Genomic DNA, 22500 nt, shown 5'->3' with positions numbered 1-22500 from the left:
GATACTTTGAACTCGCACAACTGTGACCCTCACCATTTCTCTGTAACATTCAAGTTATTGTGGGTAAACTGTAGTTTTTTCTTCTGAATTCTCAACTGTGTTGAATTTATGACAGATATGAACTACATGTTAGCAAGTGCAAGAGACGATACAGTCAAGTTGCTTGACTTGAGAATGAATCAAGTCATGTTGACGTGCAGGTGGGTAACAGCTTTAATCAAACATCATCATCATCCTCAGAAACCATGATATCACCTTGTACAACAAGATACTGCATTTTATTTCATTAGTCGCCTGCCACAACTAACTGATTGGCTTTATATTATTTCTCTAAAGTGCTGATGGTTTCAAGGTAGCAATGGATCACACAAGAGCATCATTCAGGTATCAAGCATTGTTATTGTATTTTGCATAAACAAAATAAATGTATATTCAATATAAATTATTATTGTTATTTTCTCCTAAATGTCACTGCCCTGATTTTTACTGTGCCTCCATGTTGTGGGATCACTAAATCTTCTAGGACTGAAACCTTCCCATGAAATATCCTCATTGAAAGTCCTGGCGTCGGTTGTTCAAAAGGTGGATGAAGTTATCCAGCGGATGAACACTAGCAAAAACAATTTAATTATCGGGGAGTGGATAGCGCTATCCGCCCACCGAACAAGTGGCCTGGAGGCCATGACCTCTTTTTCCCACCTTTTGTCAAATCTGTGAAGTGTCAACTCCAGGGAAGATTCAGAATTATCCATAGGGCTCCAGATTAAAGTACCATATTTAGATTTATCCACCCCATCTGTGAATTATAACTTTTTGTTACTGCCATAGCAGGTTTTTTGGCCACAAAGTCAAAATCAAGCAAGGCATTATTATAATAGGATTCCACACTTAAATAAGAATATACTGCATGAACACACAAAGTAAAACAGAGGAAGTTCCAGAGCCTCAACATTAATCCCTCAGTTTTGTGTATCTGCCCAATACATTTTGGCTGATTTTGAAGGAACTTTCATTTCATCAATTTACCACTTCTTTCTTGCAAAATCCCTTCAATTTTCACTGATTAAGGAATAGACTTGTAAAGTTTCTTGTCATGATGCTTAGGAAGAAACTTTATTTTAGAGGATCTGAAATGAGAGCTCGATCTTGATCAGGTCAGACAAATCAAGCACAAGATGGTTTTGGTGTCTATAATGAGCAAAGTTGTGTGGCAACTATAGTGATCAATAACTGTCATGAATTTAGATACTTGTATATCAGGGCTCCTTTTAAACTAGCAGTATGTAATTGGATGTTTTCTGTATAGCATGAAGTTAAATGAAATTTAACAGAGTTAACAGAGAATCTTTTGCCCTTTCAGTCCTGATAGTCAGTATGTGATATGTGGCTCACAGGATGGGAGCATCTTCATATGGGATGCATCAACAGCAAAACTCGAGAAAATCTTAAAAGAGCATAAGTAAGTCAGTATTCCTACAGTGGAAAGATTGGAAAGATTACTATTAGTGGTGATGTGAATGTTGTTGTTTTGGGAGGTGGTTGATCCTCTTGCTTAACCCATAAACTCCCAAAAAAAAAAAAAAACACTTGACCTGGCAAAAAATCAGTAAAACCTCTTTATCCCTTTCCACCTTCAAGAGTCCCAAGTGCTCACAGATTTTACTCTGTCTTATGGGAAAACCATCATCAGGATCTAAAAAGTCTCAACAATGAATTTACAAAATCTCTCACCAAGATTCTACTTGGGTGTATCCTTAAGGATCTTTGTGAGTTTTTTCAACAACTAAGATATTTGAAAGATGTGTGGAATTTATTTTCTTAAGCTCTTTGGGGGTCTTTTAAAGGTCATTTCAGCCAGTCACTTTGGTCCCCCTTTAACACGTAAAATCGTAAGTTATAATGTAAAATCCATACATACACTGCAATACTAAATTGACCACTTCCTATAGGGGCTTTTCAGGGCCACTGAAACGTAATCAACAAACAGCAGAATAGAACAACAACAACTGTTAAGAATCCCAACTGGCCGGAGGCTAACTAGTTGGCTATGTACAAGTGCAGCTGAGAAGTTGAACCAGGGACTACCAGGATCAAATTCAATGTGGTCAAAATTAGTCTTGAACCAGGGATCTTCAGATGCCCTTACCACCGCTTGGGCTGCACTGCCTCCCTCTGTGCCTGAGTCAAAACAACATTTTATTATTCTTGGAATAGTGAAGTGGTTATTGTTCTTTTTTGGCATCAACTCTAGAGTGTTTTTTTCATTATTAGCTCTTCAGTTGTTGTGTGTACATGGCACCCTGATGGATCCAGCATAATAAGTTGTGACAGAAACAAGCGTGCAATCCTGTGGACAAATAAATACTAGGATAACACCCATCTCAGAGGACACAGATAGAAAAGAGAAGCGTTAATGCAAAGAAACTAGACCATTCTTGTTGGAAAAATTAATGATAACAGCTGTTTCATGTGTACCTTAAAATAATTATTTCAGTACAAAAACAACATAATTCTGAGAGTAACATTTCAAGAAAATACCTGTGCAAAGCATTCAGACGTCATGTACAAACGCTGTTTGAACAAATCTGTCCCAAAATGAAACAGTCATAACTTACATTGTCCAAACACTAAAAAATTAAAACACAGCTTCCCCCTTCCAAGGTGGATTGGTGGACAAGGGGCCATCAGTTGTTAGCAAGTTGACTGATAAACAGCCAATAGTCAACGGACAAACAACCAACAGTGTGCAGTATTATTGGCTATTTCATTTCTCAAACTGGTGCTAAATAAAGATGTCAACACAAAGGCCAAGAATAATACTACTTCCAAAGCACTCTATTTAAAGACGTGAATATATTCTTTCATGTATTAAAAATACTTATAGCTTGCTTGTGTCCATGCAGCAAATACTGAGGGCACTTTCCTTTTGTCAGAACTAACCAACCAGACCCATCAGTTTGCAAAGAAAATGAAACAAATTCAAGGAATACTTGCGTGATAATCCCTCGCATTTTTCTAGGAGTATATATCATCCTCGCAGTGTGACATGTAATTTGAAAGCGTTGTAGAATTAGTCTGTCCAAATGCCCGGGCAAGCCGGAGGTTCTGTCAAATGGAAAACCTCCTGAGTTCCAGGAAAGGCTGAATAAATTTTGGTGGGGGAGTTACACCTGAAGAGAACATACTCCTTGAAGGATCAATTTCTTACAAATTTTGTTTAAAAAAGGTTTTTTCAATTTGATTAAGTGGTGTAGGTTGTTACAAAACCTAAAATAACTCTCCTTTTTTAATGGAAGTCTCATTGCTAGATATGAGTTGGATACCAGTTATCTGCACTTCATGGTATTTTCAAGATCTATCACTGAGTTTATCATCTGAAAGAAGAAATGCTTTTGGCCACTTCAGGCCTCAGTGGCTCAATACTAAATTGAATGCCAAAAGTTAAATTTCCTGCAATGAACTCTAGGAGGATGAACTAAATAGGGAAAAAATACTTTATTTCTTTTTGTTTTCATCCTATCGACACTCTTTGCACCTGTTGTCTGCAAGTTGACTAAGTGATCAAAATAATATCAGAAAGCACATTCTGGTTGCCCTTAAAGGGTTGAGTTATTTGAAGAGTTGAGGTTTATAACTAAATTTATTAAAAATTTAATGTACAGAAAGCAACATAGCTTAAAGGTTTATCCTCTGGTCTGGCTTGTAAATACAACTTGGATTGACTGTACGGTAAAGCTGCTAAATATTGGTAATAAATTTGTTTTCACAAAAGCCCTAGTGTTATGTGCTATTTATAATCTTTACAACTTTTTCTGCAGTTCAATGTTCATGTTTTACACTTGAAAGGAGATTTAGCCAAGTCTACACATAAAAGTGGAGCTCCCAGGTTCTTTATTCTTACAAGTTAACCTGGCTTGAGCCTGCGATCCAATCGAAACCTAGTACCTGGTCAGTGGTCAACTTCTAAAAACAGCTAATGTCGCTGAGCTCTAAACTTGAGCCTGCGATAAGGTCACATGAAACTGGTCATATTGGCATACATGGAGGGGTGGACGGTCATACCGTGACCAAACCACTTTTTCTCGCACAGATAGGTTACCATATTTCCTTACCAATGGTGCTCCGCTATAAAGTCCTAATCATAATTATTAAAGTAACGTATGATGGTCCAGGTGAGTGTAGTCCAGAGAAGGACTGTTTGGGACGACACTGACTGATGTTTTGGTGTAGCCTGAGCAAAACGCCTCTTCACAATGAAATGACTCTGAAGATGACTTCCACTCAAGTTGTCAAAACGTTAATCAATATCACCCTAAACAGTCCTGCTCAGGACTACACTTACCTGGACAATAAATTATTATTGTACGTCACTTAATTATGATAAACAGATAATTATTATAATCACTTCATTATGACTTCTGGGTTCAAACCATTTTCGAAAGTTAGATCAGTTGGCCACAATCACGTAAGTGTTAAGATGGAAGAAAGGGTCTTTGCCCACATTTGCTTCTATATTTACTTAGCAATTCAACACGCTGTTGAAAGGTACATGCAAAGGAGGCATGCAATAACTTCGGATTTTAGAGCAAGAGATTGAAAACAATGCATCCATACATTCCAAAATAATAATGTCCTTTGCTGGAAGTGAGAGACTATGTACCAAAGGATGCCCCGGGATCAGAATTTCCACCAGATAACCCCTCTTCTTTCTCACTGTGATGGTGATGGTGTCCTCTGTGTCCTTTCTTTTTGTGTCCTGTACAGTATGCGTTATGATGACACCCATCATCATCGTCACTGTCACTATCTGAAGAAGACTCCCCAAATATCTTGGGCTTTGAATATATACAACAACCTGAAAATAATAATTATTGGAACATCAGATTAACATTCACAGTATCTGGGAATGACACATTATGCCCGCGGGGGGGGGGGGGGGAATCCCATATGAAACAGACGGGGATGCTCGTCGGAAATTTTGAATTTAACCCCTAAAGGAGACCAATCTAGGCGTGGCTTAAGCAAATTTTGACCCCTAAAAGAGACCGTTTAAAAACACAAAAATACGACACGCAATGAGTTTTAATGATAAAAAGGCATAATCATCGAATGCTTTTATCTAAAAAGAAAATTTAAAAGGAAATTTGACTTCTGTTTCTCTTCGCGTAATTCTGTGTTACTTCGCGGAACCCTAAACGAGACCTTGGTGGCATAAAATATTGGCGCTTTGCCCGGAACACCCTAAGCGAGACCAAAATCCAAAATTTACACCCCTAAGCGAGACGACGAGCATCCCCGTCTGTTTCATATGGGAGTCCCCCCCCCCTGGGACATTATGTCACTCTTAAATTCAGTTGAGCTGTCTATGTGACTCTCCACTGAACGTGAAAATGATGGATAATTTATTGTCTTTTCTCAGTTTAAATGTTGACAGAATGAAGAAGGAAAATATGAGTCAAGTACCATAAAATTTATGATGATCTGATAAACGCCGCAGGCATCTATTAAATTTTTGGGGTCCTAGTGGGGGCGTTAAATATATATGAGGTGTCAATATTATTAGAGATGCATTTATTTACTTTAACAGTAACAGCTGGTGGAGAAAGATAGGAAATGAGCTTGTTAGTAGGCAGGACTAATCTAATCTGCACTAATGCTATAATAGTTCAATATCAATGTCTTCATTGTCATCTGGGTCAACTATGGCATCCTTGGCCTCTTCTTACTAAAGGCAATTCTTGGTGTGGTGGGGGGGGGGGGAGGAGGTGTCTATTTGACATGTGGTGTTTATTATGTGGGGTGTTTCATACAAACTTTACACCTCATAGGGGGCATTTATGAGAGATAAGGCATTTATTAGAACATTTACAGTATTTACAGTAGAAAACACACACATGAAACAAATATTTCTCTTGATTTCATTATCATATTCGATACAGAAAATCCACGACTTTACTAATGAGGACTTGAATCACCCATCATGAAAAAAACTACTACTAGTGTGCAAAAATTGGGTCTGGAATCATCACTTTGTAAGTTGCATTCATTACTCTTTACAACAGTAGCATCAAACAATAAATACCAGGATTTGTTTCTTTGGGATGATCTGAAAAAGGATCATTTATGCAAGATCACTTGGATCATGGTGCATCTAAGCAACCGATGAATCCACTCTGCGGAAGGATTCTTCAGTTCCTTTGATGTACCATGATCCAAGTGATCTTGGATCAGTGATCCTTTTTCGGGTCATCCCAAAGAAACCCACCCTCAATCAAACCATAAAGATTTGTGAACTCATATGTCTTGAGTGGTAGCTCTTTGTGTATCATTACTAACAGGAGTTAAAGAGCATTCCAATAGGACGTTTTCAACCAACCACTAGCGACAACAATAACAATAGGGAAATGTATGACTTCTGGTGCACGAACAAAAGAAGGTCATAAGAGATATTTTGTAAACACACACATGAAACAAATATTTCTCTTGATTTCATTATCATATTCAATACAGAAAATCCACGACTTTACTAGTGAGGACTAGAATCACCCATCATGAAAAAAACTACCACTAGTGTGCAAAAAGTGGGTCTGGCGATGACATGAAAACCTCCTCTTGAAGCAATAATTGCTACAATTATTGTTTATTGAAGTAAAAGTCTGAAGGACCAATCTCTATAATACAAGTGTGGTTAGTGTTCCTGTGCTTGGACAGTGATCACGAGTATGTAACTGCTAACTCATTACCTTCAACTTTAATTAAAAGGTGCTACTTCAACTCAGTCATTTACATGTTGCCTACCTCAGTAATAGACATTTCAAAGATTATTACCCAAGTAGTCACTATAATGACTGAAGACCACTGATTACAGTCCTGTACTTTATACATCCCGCATACAATACAATACAATACAATACAATACGTACTTAATTGACCACTCCCTATATGGGCTTTTCAGGGCCAATTAAAACAATCAACGAAACAACAGAACACAACAACAACAACTGTTAAGAATACCAACTGGCCGGAGGCTAACTAGTTGGCTATGTACAAGTGCAGCTGAGAAGTTGAACCAGGGACTACCAGGAACAAATTCAGCGAGTGGTCAGAGCAGGTCTTGAACCTGGGATCTCCGGATCTCAAGGCAAGCGCCCCTAACCACTGGGCCACACTGCCTCCTGCATGGGGAGATTGATGCAGTAATCAATGATGACCGGAAGGACTGGAGCATGAGGATCATTGGGAGAACATAACCATGCATCTAAACTCCTCTTTCGAAAAGCCTGAGGAAACGTCTGACATTACGTTTACCGCTTACATTTTGACGTTTTTTTTCCCATAAACTCATTGTCTACAGCACTCTCGTCCCACTGCACCTTTTTCTCTGTTTTGGGTTTCTTTAGTTTAAGCACCATTCTTTGTTGCTGCGGAGAAAAGTAGTTACTTATAATCGTAAAACTGCATCTTAAAAGTTTCTTTATGGATTCACTGTGAGTAGAAAGAACCTTCCAGGTTTAACGTTTAATCTACTGTTCTTTGCACTCTAAAAATCTTCAAATATTTGACTAAAACAATGCTTAGCACTAAATAATGATTAAGTCGATAGCACTGATTTCTGCTCGACTTTTTTCTACCTACCGTAGGAGTTGCATTTGCCTCTTCGGTAACTGTAACAGTTCCACTGGTACTCTCAGGGCATTCAGCCATCCCTTATTCTGGATTTTAATTAAGTCTATTTATTTTTCATTCACCGAAAAACTTAGGAACAAACCTGACTAGCATGACGTTTTTCCACCATTAACACTTTTGCAAAAGTGGGCTAGGTGACCGCGCAGATAATCCAAATCAACACGGATGGGTTAAGTGTAAGTAGATTTAGTTGGATGTGAAATTAAGTGGCACCACTGGTCTCCATTTGGCCAGTTTCATAAGTGCCATGGCCTTTCCCACTAGTACCATAGTCGTCTGTTTTAAAGAAACAAATTTGTTAATTTTAAAGCTGTAAATACCGATATTGACACTGTCGTGAGACCCTGGCCTTTGGATCTTACTCTCCCCTCCCTAACTCTAAACATTGTTTTTGTTTTTGTTTCCGTCAACGACGGTCAAAATGACTGAAATGGAGGACTTTTACGACGTGTTGCTAAACAAAGTGAAACAAGATGATTTTTACGCACTCTTGGGTTGTGATGAATTAGCTACAACAGAGCAAATAAACGCAGAATTTCGTCAAAAGGCCAAACTTTATCACCCAGACAAAAACCCAGACGATCATGAGGCGAAGGACTTGTTCGAAAGGTAGCTATTAAAGTACGCAATTATGGAAAGGTAGTTATAGGTACATGTATTCCACACTGAAGTTGTACACATCTAAAGAACGACGCCTCTAGTTGAGTTTCTCAACTTTATTATTCAAGATTTTAGAGCCATAAACTTAAATTTAAGATGCATTATCGAATTTGCCTAAGCTTCCTTCGAAGGATGCGTTTTGATTACTGTGATAAACGAAATTTTTCCTTTACGTCATTGGAATCTGGAAGTGTTGTAGGGGGAGTGTTAAAGGAAACATCTCCGATACAAAGGGATACTTTTTATAACATCAAGTGGAAGGTTACAACAAATATTCAGCGTTTCGAATTTGGGTAAGTTATGGCCAAATTATTATTCAAATTGTTTTGCATTGAGATAAAAATATTTGAATAAAGACAATAACTGAGGTGTTCAAGTTCAATTGACTATTGTTACGAGTGAATGAGTGTTAAGTTTTTTGTTTGCATTCTCGGATGGAAGGAAGACAAACAAGAGAATTCATGGTTTGAATTTATTCATCCCCATCCTCGGAGACCCAGGGGCCAGTCCGTCGAGACGAGAATCGGCCAGTCCCGATTCACGTCCCGTCTCGACTGACTGCCCCTGGGTCTCCGAGGATGATTCATCCCTGATCGTAAACCAAAATTAACACCGATCCAAGTTTGGCTGTAGCGATACTCATCGTTACGTCACCTTTTGTCATAAATTTGTCAACCAGAGATCTATTGGCTGTAGAAACAAAGGATTCTTTTGCTCTGTGGTTGGCAAAATTTAAATAACAAAAGGATTGTTTATAAACAGTGAAGTCTCCTATTGCATCCACTGATTTTTTTCAGAAAAAAAAAATGCCCATAAAAATGATAAACGAGTCATAGTGACTAGGAAAAAGAGCGACACGCTGTAATTTTTATCTCAAGTTTAATGTCTTAATCTACAAGTTTTCAGGACAAACACAGGAAACTATTTGAGAGGGAACGTCATTGTCTTGACCTCACATCTTCACCAAGAACAATTTCAATGTTGTAGCCAGTAGCATGGGTCATTATTGATGACTGTATTAATTGCAGATTAAAACATGCACGCAACGTTCTTTGTAATGAAGAGACCAGGAGAAAGTATGATCACTGGCACAGGTCCGGTATAGCTATTCCATATGAACAATGGATTGAGTTGAGTGGTGCTGTACATACATCAATGCACTGGGCTGCTAAACCAAGAAAGGAACCCATGCTTGATTACCAGAAAGGTAAATTGGTTTCCACCCGTAAAGCTTTTTGGTATCACACAGAAGGTCACAGAACTGTTAGAACACAGCTCTAGGTGTTGTGATAGCCTTGCGATACCATTGTTTTCCATGAGTTTCCTTGGTGTTGTGTCAAATGCCAGACAATTAAACTACCCTTCCCCAGAGACCCAAAAAAACCTTCCTATTCTTGACAGTGTCCCTAACCTTGAAAACCTAATACCAGACTTTTGACCTAATCACTGAAATGTTAGAATAATCTTATGCCAAACATGGGAATAGTAGGGCAAATTGTTTACAGGGGGGTACAAGTTGTCCAGGTTCCTTTAGACCAGCCTCTCCTACAAAAACTTATCTAATTCAATAGGCTAGAATATTGTTTTTTCATGGTTGCACAAAAATGAGCGTGAAGTGATACCTGTATGAGTATTATTACATTGCATTGTTCACATTACAGGAGAAGATCCTATCAACACACTCCTCTGTGAAGACAGACAAGTTAGGCAACAGTTTCAAGTAACTGTTGACATGCAAAGCTGGACGAGGACACCCATCAGGAGGTGTGGCTGGAGATCAAAGAGAAGCTCTTACCTCAGCAAATTTAGGAGATATGAGATTTGATATAAAAAATACCCTCAAATGTGTGAATAATAATTATTACTTTTGGCAAGCCTTGTGGGAGCCTGGTTTAAAAGGAGCTTAGTTTTTAGTGAACTTTTTTACTCTCGAGGGGTTCCTGGCCATTGACATTATTTATTGTGTACTAGGTATTTGACAAACCGTCAATCTGTACTATTGTATTTTAGTGCCAGATTTAATCTGATTCATTACCTTTGCATGGAAAGTTAGCATGTTTCAGCATGTATTCTTTAAAATGATTTGTTTTGGCCACATCTCTCTTCCAACTAAGAAATATTTGGCAATAATTCTAACAGTGTCATAAACTGCATCAAAAGCAGAATGTTATGTAAAAAATAAGTACTGACAACATGTCCAAAATGAATTGCTTCTGTAAATAAAATCCATAATCTTCAGCTTGTTAAAAATGACGAAGCCAGAATTATTTTAGGGCTTCCAAATATGATATCTTGGAAGGATTAAGATCAATTTGATGGCTAAGTGTGAAAGACTCATGATCAAGGCAGTTATGATGAATTTTATCTTGTAAAGTTGCTGCTGGCCAGTGCACCTTTTACTTTCATGGTGTAAAAATAAGGAACAGCCTAAGCAAGGACTTGAAGCAAATAACACATGCTAAATTAATATTTAAGAAACATTTGATAAATAGCATTGTACATAGTCTCCTTTCGTTTTGACTATTTTCTGTAAATCATGTTTATTACATCCTAATAACTTTATCACCAATATTATATTTAAGCAATAGACCACAAGTTTCTATGGTTTATAGGCTGATAAATCATGCGGGGTGTTGGTAGAACACGAGAAGAATTCCTAAATCACGAGCCACAGTCGAGTGATTTACGAATTCTTCGAGTGTTCTTCCAACATCCCAAGTGGTTTATCATGCCTATAAACCATAGAAACCTGTGGTCTATTGCTTTTATATAATAAATCAAAAGACGCGCAATTTTTCCATGAGTTACTGGCACAATAGAACATAGCTGATTGACCAATCAGAGTGCACACATTGATTTGGTTATTATATAAATATTTATTATATGGAGGAGTGTTTTTACTGGGAACTAAACCACTCGTAGATTCCATACGCCACTTCATCTGGGACCCGAGTGGCGTATTTTCCGTATGTCACCTTTGTGAGTGTCGTATCATTCAATGATGTCATGATTCCCACCTTTTTTTTCCCGCTGTATTTTTTAAAGCCCAGCTGTATTTGTAAAATTCATATCTTCCCCGCCACCGTGTAATATCTCTATATATATGCTGAATAACCCTTTACAGGTATGCTCAATAAGGGTGTCTCGAAAACAAAGACCTTAAGACCCCTAATACCTCTAAGACCTTAAGCCTAAAAACAAGGCCTAGGCCTGGTTTTTAGGCTTAGGGTCTTTAATAGAGGTCTTTGTTTTCGAGACACCCTGCTCAATAAAGTGCATGAGTGTGTATGTGCCTTGTAACTTACAACTAACATTAGTGGCCGATAATAAATATTATTATATGGCTTGTGTTTGAAGCCGATATAACGCACGCTCTGATTGGCTAATTGTGACTGAATTGTAGGGCATTATTCTCCCGTAATGCCCACGGGCGGATTACGGGTTTGCAAAAACAAAGCAAAAGGTAATTAAAAAGCCATGTAATAAACTACTTACTAACCTCACTTGCTCGGGACCGTACTGGGGAATATTAGCCCTCGGTCGTTTTTGTACGGACCGAGCGTAGCGAGGTCCGTACTGCCACGACCTCGGGCCAATATTCCCCAGTACGGCCCTCGCGCTCGGTTAGTAAGAAGTTATTAATTAACCCATTGACTCCTGGGGGTTCTTCATTGACAAGTAAAATCTTGTGGCGTTAGACAGAGTAAAATACTAAGTATGGCCAGTTTAGGCTGTATTAGGGGCGAAAGGATTAAAAGAGAGTGTCAAGCAAAGCAAAGAGTGAAATAACTTTTGTTAATGAGGAGACTGAAAACTGTTCAACCTTAAAATAGGCAAAAATAGGATATTCTGTAAGCCCCAGCAGACAAAAACAATGACCCCTAGAAACTCTGAAATCTTTCCAGATTCATTATTCACAAAGGACATGGTTTTAAACAACAGCACCCTGCTTGATTTAAACCTCCTGGGTCAACAAGAGCAAAAACAAACACAACTCACTGCCCTGGAGCAATTTAATGGTTCAAGTGTACTGTATCAAAATTATTGTTATTCTATCTCATTAAATATGGCATTTTGTACCAACCATGGCCAAAAAAAGAGATGAAAAAAGGGAGGCTTTTGTTGAAGAATAAGAGAAAATAGCGACAACTTGCTGACATATCGCCAAAAGATTGCTGTCAGGTCACCAACAGATGGCCGCCTGTTAGCCAACCGTCAGTAAATACTTCCTTCAAATAAATTTACCAACTGTTGGCCAACTGTCAACCAACTGTCAGTCAACTGTTGGCCTAAAGTTGGCCAACAGTCAGCCAACAGTTGGTTGATAGTTGGTCCACATTCAATTTAGGGGAGTTGTTCTCCACTTTAACCCTTTGACGTCCAAACCGGCCTAAACCAGCTCCTGGGAGTCAATGGGTTAAGCAACTTTGGAATGATAGGACAGATGGGAGCTTGGCAACCTAAGACAATGAAACTGAGTGCAGTTCTTCACTCTCCCTTTACAAAAACGAGTGTCTGAGGATAAAAGCAAAGAAAGGAATTTTTGTTGGGGGGAGGGGGGTGGGGGCATTTGGTCTTACAGGTATTTCCTTTATTTTGTTTGCAACTTGTGGCTGTTCTTTGAAAGAGTGAGGCATTGTTTCTTGATTGCAATCTGGCTTCAATTTGTTGGGCATTGTTTCTTGATTCAATCAGTCATTTTGAAATAGCTATACTCAATACTTTAACAATTATTGGATGAGGTTGAGCATGTTAGCAATAATTATCAAGGCCAAAGTTTGTGTTATCTGCCGAAGGCTGAGGCGGATAACACAAACTGAGGCCTTGATAATTATCGCTAACATGCGAAAACCGAATTCAATAATTGTTTTATTTATTATGCATATTCCTGCTGGTTAGTGTGTTAGGTGACGTCACTTCTGCATGCATAAAACTATTGTCTGTAGGTATGACGTCAATTCTACATATATAAAATCTATTGTTTGTAGGTATGACGTAAGAGAAACAGAGCAAGCAAGAATTAGCTGCGTGCTTATAGCCAATCAAAATCGAGCTGGTGACACCAATGTATAATTATTGTTCCACCAATAATATAGACTTAATGTTCTGGAGATACTGGAATTAAGAAATATAATCCATGCTATAAGCAATAGATGCTTTGTTTAAGGCATCTCTGATGGTCAATATGGAAAGAATTTCAATACCCATTTCCAAGAGACCAGCTTCCTGGCACATATTCACTACATGGAGCCAACGATCTACAGTCATATTGTCACTTTTTGTTTCATTGAACAAGGCATCCATCATAATAACAGAGATATTATTTGAGTTAGTCTGTGAAAGGTGCTGAAGCACACTCAAAAGCATCTCTTGTTGATTATGGTCCAGAAAGGCTCCCACTACTGATACAAAGCTCAATATTCCAATCTTTCCATTTGAGCTTGAAGTATTAAGCATCAGCTTTGCAAGTTTAGGGGAGGGATTCCTTAACAGAGTCAATCTATAATCCTCTGTTGTAAATTTAGCATGCTTTTGTGCATAGTTCAGCATTATTGAATACTTGCCCTGTCTACAAAGGCAAGCAACAGTTTGATGATGTGCTCCAACTTTCATGTAAACAGTTTGCGCTAGAGGTATACATGTGCAGGAACAATTCTGTTGGCATTTGCAATAATCACGAAATGCGTCACCCAAAGGAATCGAGTGTGTAAGCCTATCTTGGGCCAGCCAGTGAGTAGCAAGGTCAAGATGCCCTTCTCGTAAAGCACAGCGAATACACTCAGACGACATTGCTCCAGTGAGAGGTTGTGTTGAAGATGCAGTAGCCATGAGTGCATCACAAAATATCAACAGAGGTGACACCTGACCTTCCTTTCTCTCTGCTTGTTTGAACTTGATCATGGTTTCATAAGTTCTAAGAATTCCCATTGGTGAGTTTGCCGCATGCATTGCAGCAAGTTCAAACTGACCAAATTCAAACAAATCATTGAAGTGATCAGCATATTCAATCAAACGCTCCGCCTCTTTCTTCTTCAAAGGATCATCTTCATCAAAGCTGACATAGAACTGCAATGGATCACTTTTCTTGCTGTATTTACTGTTACCATAGTTTTCAAGTTCACGTAATATGACATCAACGATGTGGACATCTTGATCAGGATTATCAACCACTGATTTTGCTGCCTGAATGAAAAACAACAAATTTTTGTCACTAGATTTGTACTCTAGAGGTCAATTGATGTACAAATTGATTTAGTCAGATTTGTCACACATTATTATTATTATTATTATTATTATTATTATTATTATTATTATTATTATTATTATTATTATTATTATTAAATCATGAAGTTTACATAATTTACAGTTTTCTATGTTTACACCTTTCAGGTGTTGGCATCTGAGTTTTCTACCAAGTGGTTTGCCATTGGAAACCCTGAAATGTGTATATAAATTTTGTCTATTTTCCTTTCTCTTTCATCAATCATAGAACCTTTCTTTTTGTTTCACTCTTCCACCAGTGCAGTAATGCTGTTCCTGTAGAAACTCCTTTAGTCTTAATTTTTTTTTTAATTTGGTTTGATAAGATTTTAATAGATTGGCTGTGATGCAATTTGTTCAAGCACAATAGGAATGCTCTTGTTGATGTACTTCCTAATGGGCAAACCTGTGATATATTATTGAGAAATCAATAGATAATATTTTGCAACTCATTTATGATTTAAGATGGATGCTGAGTACATATCTGAAATAGATTTCTCCTAATACCAATAACAAATCTCCTACTTCAAGTCCATCAAAAATACCAGTCTTTACCAGGAAACGTAAAAAAGGCTGAAATGGTTATTTCAGATCTCTTCAAGAGGGTATGTGGGTGTTTTCCCAGAATTAAGTCCTGATGACTTGACAAGCATTATTACCTCAACTGCAACTTTAAGGGTCTCACATCTTTCTTGTAATTTTTCATGATAAGTGAAGACACTGCGTCTGGTATCTTCCTTCTTCAAAAGCTGCTGTTTCAAGAGCTGCTTCTGGCCTTTCTCAGCAAATTTAATTGAAGTTGCATCTTTGAGTTCTCTTACTTGGGCCTCTAGCCTAAGTGATGTCTTTTTCAGTGTGGCTAAGTCAGTGAGATCCTCAAGTGACAAGCCAGGAATTAATAGCCTTGTTTCCTTGGCGACAGAAAGAATTGATTTACTTTCAGCAGAGGCCAACCTGCGATCCCTTTCAGTTTTAATGGCATGCAGCTTCTGTTTAAGTTGTGAGTTATGTTGCCTCAGCTTAACAAGCTTCCCCTCAAGATCATCACCTCTCAGTGCAAAATGTCTAATATTTGCTCTTTCTGAAAGGAGGGCTTTAAGCGTTCCCTGAAGAAACACAGTCTGGTTCTGCCCTCTTTCTAAAGTATCAATAAACTCTTCGTATTCAGCTTTTATTTGAGAGAGAAGAGACTTATAGACTGCAGCTTTGCTCTCGACCAGCTGATCAAAAGCAAGTTTGTGAACAATATAACTCTCTTTCTTGCTGTATTCAGGATGAAGCTTGGTCCTTTGTAGTTCATCGTCTAAAGTGGCTTGTATTTCCCGAACATCAGCTTTCGGTAAGCCCTCAGAAAAAGTCTTCTTCTTCACACGAAAACCTTTGGCACTCAGTGGAGATTTCGAGGTCAAAGCAGACCTTGGAAAGCGGGGAGAAGGCGGAGAGATTGGACTGGCGGACCCCTTGGATTGCATATCTTCCCTTAAGTTCTTAAGTCCATTACTTCTTCAAGAACTTAATGTGTTGATCCAGAATGACTGTGAAAAAGACGGCTTCAAAAGACAAACTTGAAAAGTCAACATGTTGAAGTTCATTTGGTTGCCACAGCCTTAGTTGTCAAGTGAGAATAAAAGAATTAATCTGATTGGCCAAAAAAGACGATAAACCAATTCTGAACCAATTAGGATGCAGCTTACATTCTAAAAACAATATTTAACAATTATTCGCAATGGCGGCGAAACCCGCACACTTAACCTTTCCTAATTTCTCTTCACAAGCTACCGAGGAAGAAAAGAACCTTTCTTTACAGGAGAAGCTTAATTTAATCGATGATGAGATTCGCCAGTTGTACGAATTTTGTTCTAAAGCTGGCTACACACAGCCTCAGATGGAGCAATGTGCGAGACCTTTGCTTGATTTACAAAGCAGGGAAAAGCACATCAAATGGTTTCGAGGACTATTTTATTTCGCATTGATGATGGGATTTATTGCCCTGTTGTTCGTATGCGATCCAACCTACCGCCAAATTTGTATTTATGGGAAATTTTTGGCTATGAAGGTAAGGACTGGACAATTTTATTCGAATCGAATCGGAGCTGAGCTTTTTTCCAGGGAAGTCCCCCCTCCGCCCTTCACATGTTCGATCGTAGGGTGCGTTCCTTTGGGATGATCCGAAAAAGTAGTTCCTTTGATGCACCGTGATTCAAGCAATCCGTGATCCAAGTAATCTTGGATCATTGATCCTTTTTTGGATTATCGCAAAGGAACGCACCCTACAGGGCGGAGGGGAGCTGACCAAAATAGTGCCCTTGCCCCGAAAGAGACCGTATTACCCTTTAACACTTGTAGCTTTCTGAACTCCATGCGGTCCATTGGGTTCAAATCCCCAATTTTTGTCCTTATCATATGGACTTTAATTCCAATGCCTTTTGATTTCCACCATAATATTTCCCCTTATCCTATTCAGGATGTACCTGTGAAAGACGGAGTCAGGTGCTCTGAGGTTGGAGGGGGGAGGGAAGTGAGAAAGTAATACGGATGATGAAGTTTTGAAGTGACAAGTACATTAATTAGGCTTGAAGTCTTTTAACCGATTCACACCTCAAACGCTCTAGGACGCGCCCCATTAACGAGTAAAATTGTCTGGCGTTAGGCAGAGTAAAATCCATTAAGACTTAATCTCAGGGGTCAACGGGTTAACCAGGTGCACTTGTAATCCACATGTGCCGGCTGATGAATCAAAGTGGGTGACCGAAAGAAACGAGAAAACAAGAATCCCGAAAACTGAAAATACATTTTGTTAGATGTGGTGAGCTAATTAGCTCAACAGTTTTATAGCTCAGTGAACCTCACTGATTTTTTGTCTGCAGGTAAGATTCATTCCAGGTAAGAGAATTAATAGGGTTTTGGGAATGTGAAAAACATACTGTGCCTCTACTAAATATTTAGTCTTCAAGATATTTTTCGAAAACCAAGTTTTTTAGGCTCTTTGAGCAGCACTTTACCAAACCATGGCACCAGTTTGGGCCTTGGAAAAAGTCTCAAAGAATTGTTTGACTACAATACTGGCCAACTATTAAAACATTACCCATGACAGTGTTGTGATCTTTTCCCATTTCTGATTTACATTGAGACTGCTTTCCACTTTTAATCATTGTTTCTCCTTGTTCCAACCATGGTTCCATCTTTTTCCACTGTTACCTCTGGAAAAGCCTCTCCAGCACCAGATAACAATCGAGTGCTTTTCAGGTCAGAGGCCCACCCAGCCTGGTTTTCTTTCATGTAGGAAATAATATTTATTATTATTGTTGCTTCTGTTGTTTACTAAATCTGCTACCTTGTCTTTAGGCTCTCCCATACTGGGATTGGACTGTAATATATGACCAGGATTGCCTTATTGACAATCCTTATTATGTCCAGGATGGACTGACTGAAGATCACTGCAATTCCTGCAAAGACCTGCTCAGTATAAAACGCATCTCTGGTGCCGATCAAAGTGATATAGCAGAGGACTATCTCTTTACCAATACACCCGTCATTGTTACAGATGCCACTGAACAATGGGATGCTGTTAACAAGTTTAACATAGATTTCTTAGCAGAGGTAATTTACCTTGGTTTAACAAAGCGCTTTTGCTTCTGGTGAGTGGGGATAGGGAGGAAACGGTTTCCTGTTCTGTCTAGTCACCCGACCCCAGGGTCACTTTCTTGCGGGATTTAGTGACTTTAACCCATAGCCTTCTGAACCACCCTTCATTGACAAGTAAAATCTTCTGGTGTTAGACAGTTTAAAAATCTATTAAATCTCACTCCTAGGGGTTAATGGGTTAAACACTGTAACAGTTGTTCATCATGAAGCAGAAGTGAACTCAAAAATAATTACTGTACATGACTTTTATTGGTCAAAAACTGACTAGGTATTTATGAATTGGCTATGTGAATGTTAACTTTCTTTTTTTTTTTTACAAAATTAACTATTCATATTGACAAGTGACTGTCACATTTTTCACAGATGTACCAGAGCAATGAATTATTGACAGAGACCACTGGATGCCAATTCCAGAGTACTAGTGCAGAGCATGAAAATCCCCAGATCTTGCTATCAGCTTATAAAAGTGGTGAACTTACAAACTTCCAAGCTTTTTGGTGAGAATAGCTTTAGTCAGCCCCTAGTTGTACATCAGGGATCCCAAAAATGTGTCCAGTTTTTATTTAATAACCCCCATACTCTCATGTATGTAGATGACCTGTATCCAATCAGAAGCGTAATAATAAAAATGTGTAATGATAACAAAATTTAATTACTGCTTTTTACTCTTTATAAGCTCAAGAATAATTACAGGCAACAAAAAAATGTAATTGAATAATATATTATACGCTCAGAGTACAGCCTGGGACAATCTTACTATTAAAGAATTTAAGCATATTGTTTAGGGACATTTTAACATAAATCTCAAGCATGTCAATTCATCAGTTAATTACATATATACTGGTAATGCTGAGTGTTGTCACTTTTTTGAAACTTGGCATGTAAAATGTGGATACTTCAAGAATAACATTATAAGATATTTCAGGTACAAGTTCACAAACTTTGATCTGATTGATTAATCTTGAATTTGATTGAGACATTGAAATTATATGATTCTTGTTATTTTACTTACAGGGTAAAAATTTTCATGTAATTTGTTTGCCAGACATTTTGGTGGTTTTTTTTTTGTTTGCGTTTGTTGGGGAATTCCAGTCAGAGTTGAGATATCCCTTAAACAAAGCAAATGTTGTTAAAAATGTTAGGACATTACTATTGTAATGATTAGTTAGTTATTTTTACAGCCATAATACAGCGCAACACCAAGCAGACACAAGTTTTGGGGATTTTCAATGTTGCTGTTGAAACTTTTGTGTCCTAGACATGTTATAATTTTATTATATTTTTAAACAGGGAAAACTGTGAGAAAGAACCTGCTAAACTTTTCCGCAAATATTATAGACGTCCTTACTTTTTGCCACCTATGGCAGAGGCAACGGAAGGAAACTTTTTCATAGTATCCTTGGAACAAAACAAAACTCTGCATGTAAGTTTAAAGTCTGTTTGGTTTGACCCTTTCTCTCCTAATATTAGTGGCATTTAAAGGTTCTTGAAGTGAAGCAAACTGGCTAAAATACAAAAGCCAGTTCACCAAAGTTTTAAGTATTAACAGTAAAACTATACTTGGTCACTTCTTTCTGTATCATCAGACTAGATTGTTATTCGTCTGATTCGATTTATTTCTAAGGTTGTATTGATTGTTCTTTTGTCAGGTTTCTTGGGAGGCATCAGCCTCCTGGATTGCACAGGTATTTTTACAATAATAATTTCATTTAGACCTTAAATACAGTAAAATCCCTAAATTATGGGACTTAAGTTGTCCACCACAGACAGATCAGCAAAAATCATTACATAGTTTTAAAAGCATTATGGATATTCTTAACATTTGCATATTTTCAGGTGATGGCTGTTAGTAAGGGTTGTTTCCTCTGTAATTCCATTAATTTTTACTGTGCCTTTCATAATCATCCCAACTCTGAAGTGGCTTTTCAATGACATCAGTCAATCACTGTAGCAAACCCGGTTTTGGTTTTTGGTTTCAAGAGTCCGCTAGCTGCTGCATCAAATGTGATTATCATGACAGAGAAAAACAAAACCATTGATTGCAATAACTGATATCCTCTAGATAACATCTTTTAAAAGTTTTTTTCGGTTCCAAAAGTGTACATACGCAATGAGGATAAAGGATGATGACTACTACCTGGTCACACTTGATGAGTATTATTTTACTACACACCCTTTTAATAAGTCTAATATATGCCGTTTTCCACTAATGACGTCAAACTCATGCTTTTAAAATTTATTCAGAAATGTACAAAGGCTTCAAACAAGACAAGAAAGCGGAAAAGTTTTAGGCCTTTGTACATTTCTAAATAAAATTTGAAAGCAAGAGTTCGACGTCATTCGCAGAAAACGGCATATATTAGACTTATTAAAAGGGTATATACATCTTACAATAGACTAAAGGATCACATAGATCATCAAATAAAGTTGTTTTTTTTTGTTTAAACAATATTTTTAGTCGACATTTGCTCTAAGAGCACAAAGTGTTCATAGATTAAGCTTATGCTTATGTTCTTATAAGGTTTTTATTGAGTGATACATGTTTACTTCAATTAACTAACTCTTTAATACTTCTTCAGATCAAGGGCTCCAGTAAATTTGTCTTGAAACCAAATGAGATTTGCAGCAGTATTTGCCACAAGGTTTTCATGAAGCTATATCCTGGAGAAATTTGTGAGTTATTTTGTACTAGAGATCTCTTACTTTTGTCCAAGTAAATGGGCCTTTAAGTTCATTATTGTCGTAAGGCATGTTCACTGAATAGCATCACAAGATAGATATCTCTCTGTAAAAGCCAGCTTGCAGTCGATTGCAGCTGGGATATTCCGAGGTAAGGTTCAGGTATCTCTCATATTAATCTGCAACTTGTATTCATAGTGCTCAAGAAAATTGGGTAAAATTTAAGAATCCGATCCCACCAACGCGTCGGCCAACGCGTTGGCCGCTGTTTAAACTTATAACATACAAGATGCGTCGGTGGTGCGTCGGTGGTGCGTTGGTGGTGCGTCGGTGGCGTGTCGGTGACTCATTTGGGCCTTATTGAACTGTTGAAAACCTAAACGTACCTTTTTCAAACTGAACGGAACTGTCTTCGACGGAAAACTTTCACTACCATATTGTATTTCGTGATATTAGAACCCAGTTCCCATTACGACAAGTGTTATTAGAACCCAGTTTTCACTCGTTGCCCGAGACTTCGTCATCATCAGCTATTTATATATATTATTACAGGGCTTCTAAGAGGGTGCGAATTTGGAAATGCGGGACTTTGAAGTATCATTATGCGGCAAGGAAGCAGGACTTTGAAGTATCATTAAGCGGCAAGAATATATTTGAGCACAGGGAACAACATAATGCAATTGAATTGGTCATAGACTTTTGCAAACTTGGTGGCTCCTAAAGGAGCCGTTTTTTTTTAAGTTGACAAAACCCTCTAGGAATAGAAGGCATCGTCCAACGCCATCGGCAACAGCCTCTTCGCGATGCGAAGTCGCTTCACAAACGGCAACAGATCGCCCAGCTGCCTTCGGCACTCCTGCTCGATCCTTTTAACTGAAAGTTTCGGGTCTCCCAGCCTCTCGAGGGTGCTCTCGTATGTTACTTCATTTACAATTCGCAGCTCCGCTATACCCAGAAAGTCTCTAACCGTGCTGCGTGCTGTGCCTGTGGCCATTTCCAGTTCATTTTGCCGGACCAAGTCTGCTCATCAAACTGGGCCTTCAGATCTTGGTAAGCCTTGCCAAGTTGCTGATTTTTCTGCTGCAACTGCCGACAAATTGCTTTGTAGTTAGGCTCAGCTTCTGGAGACCCTGCGGCTACCTGCGGCTGCTCCTTTTCTGTTGCCCTCCTCCCCTTTTTAGTTTTCTGTTTTTTAGCTGGTGGCTGCTCGCAATCACATTTACGACTGTCGCCACTACAAGAACCGCACATCACTAAACAGTGGATTCTCGTATGACCAGATTGTCCGCAGACAGTACACTTAGTTAGACGTTGAGACATGATCGAGTATTGACAGTTGCAAATAGATGCTAATGGTATCAACTACATTGAGTTGTCACATTAAATAACATGTTCCTTTCATTTCATTCGTTCAATAAGAAGCGTTGTGATTGGTTTAATTCGATCCTAACTTTGATTGGTTTAATAAGAAGCGTTGTGATTCGCTGTTTTTAAGCAACGGTGATTGGTTTAATTAACGAAAGTTCGATCCTAATGAAATCTCTTGATCCTAAGTTCATTATTCTCTAG

The 22500-nt window shown here is 38.3% G+C and overlaps 5 protein-coding genes across 5 annotated transcripts in view; 3 read left to right on the top strand and 2 right to left on the bottom strand.

Moving 5' to 3' along the window:
• The window catches only part of LOC138028496 (autophagy-related protein 16-1-like), a 20482-nt gene extending 16711 nt beyond the window's left edge, over positions 1-3771 (top strand). Inside the window, exons 18-21 of the mRNA XM_068876051.1 lie at positions 116-200; positions 337-384; positions 1361-1459; positions 2272-3771. Coding sequence (XP_068732152.1) covers positions 116-200; positions 337-384; positions 1361-1459; positions 2272-2368 — 329 coding nt within the window. The 3' untranslated portion in view covers positions 2369-3771. The remainder of the gene's footprint in view (positions 1-115; positions 201-336; positions 385-1360; positions 1460-2271) is intronic.
• LOC138028501 (E3 ubiquitin-protein ligase PPP1R11-like) lies at positions 3481-7826 on the bottom strand. Its single transcript, XM_068876057.1, has 3 exons — positions 7636-7826; positions 7316-7421; positions 3481-4855 (listed from the first exon to the last, which is right to left on the bottom strand). Exons 1-3 carry the CDS (start codon positions 7702-7704, stop codon positions 4653-4655), a joined length of 378 nt encoding a protein of 125 aa, XP_068732158.1. The 5' UTR covers positions 7705-7826; the 3' UTR covers positions 3481-4652.
• A 256-nt stretch (positions 7827-8082) lies between these two features.
• On the top strand, positions 8083-11230 carry LOC138028500 (dnaJ homolog subfamily C member 12-like). Its single transcript, XM_068876056.1, has 3 exons — positions 8083-8295; positions 9375-9553; positions 10008-11230. The coding sequence occupies exons 1-3, from the start codon at positions 8108-8110 to the stop codon at positions 10169-10171; spliced, it is 531 nt and encodes a 176-aa protein (XP_068732157.1). The 5' UTR covers positions 8083-8107; the 3' UTR covers positions 10172-11230.
• A 1830-nt stretch (positions 11231-13060) lies between these two features.
• On the bottom strand, positions 13061-16216 carry LOC138028494 (clathrin heavy chain linker domain-containing protein 1-like). The gene is made up of 2 exons (XM_068876050.1): positions 15267-16216; positions 13061-14529 (listed from the first exon to the last, which is right to left on the bottom strand). The coding sequence occupies exons 1-2, from the start codon at positions 16077-16079 to the stop codon at positions 13468-13470; spliced, it is 1875 nt and encodes a 624-aa protein (XP_068732151.1). The 5' UTR covers positions 16080-16216; the 3' UTR covers positions 13061-13467.
• Positions 16217-16310: 94 nt separating this feature from the next.
• LOC138028498 (uncharacterized) overlaps positions 16311-22500 on the top strand; it is an 8252-nt gene continuing 2062 nt past the window's right edge. Inside the window, exons 1-6 of the mRNA XM_068876053.1 lie at positions 16311-16663; positions 17953-18207; positions 18616-18749; positions 19543-19675; positions 19902-19937; positions 20832-20925. Coding sequence (XP_068732154.1) covers positions 16334-16663; positions 17953-18207; positions 18616-18749; positions 19543-19675; positions 19902-19937; positions 20832-20925 — 982 coding nt within the window. The 5' untranslated portion in view covers positions 16311-16333. The remainder of the gene's footprint in view (positions 16664-17952; positions 18208-18615; positions 18750-19542; positions 19676-19901; positions 19938-20831; positions 20926-22500) is intronic.

The sequence above is a fragment of the Montipora capricornis genome, chromosome 13 (assembly GCF_036669925.1).
Source record: "Montipora capricornis isolate CH-2021 chromosome 13, ASM3666992v2, whole genome shotgun sequence".
Lineage (NCBI taxonomy): Eukaryota > Metazoa > Cnidaria > Anthozoa > Scleractinia > Acroporidae > Montipora > Montipora capricornis.
The sequence above is the reverse complement of the archived record's forward strand: the minus strand, read 5'-3'. Positions and strand labels throughout refer to the sequence as shown.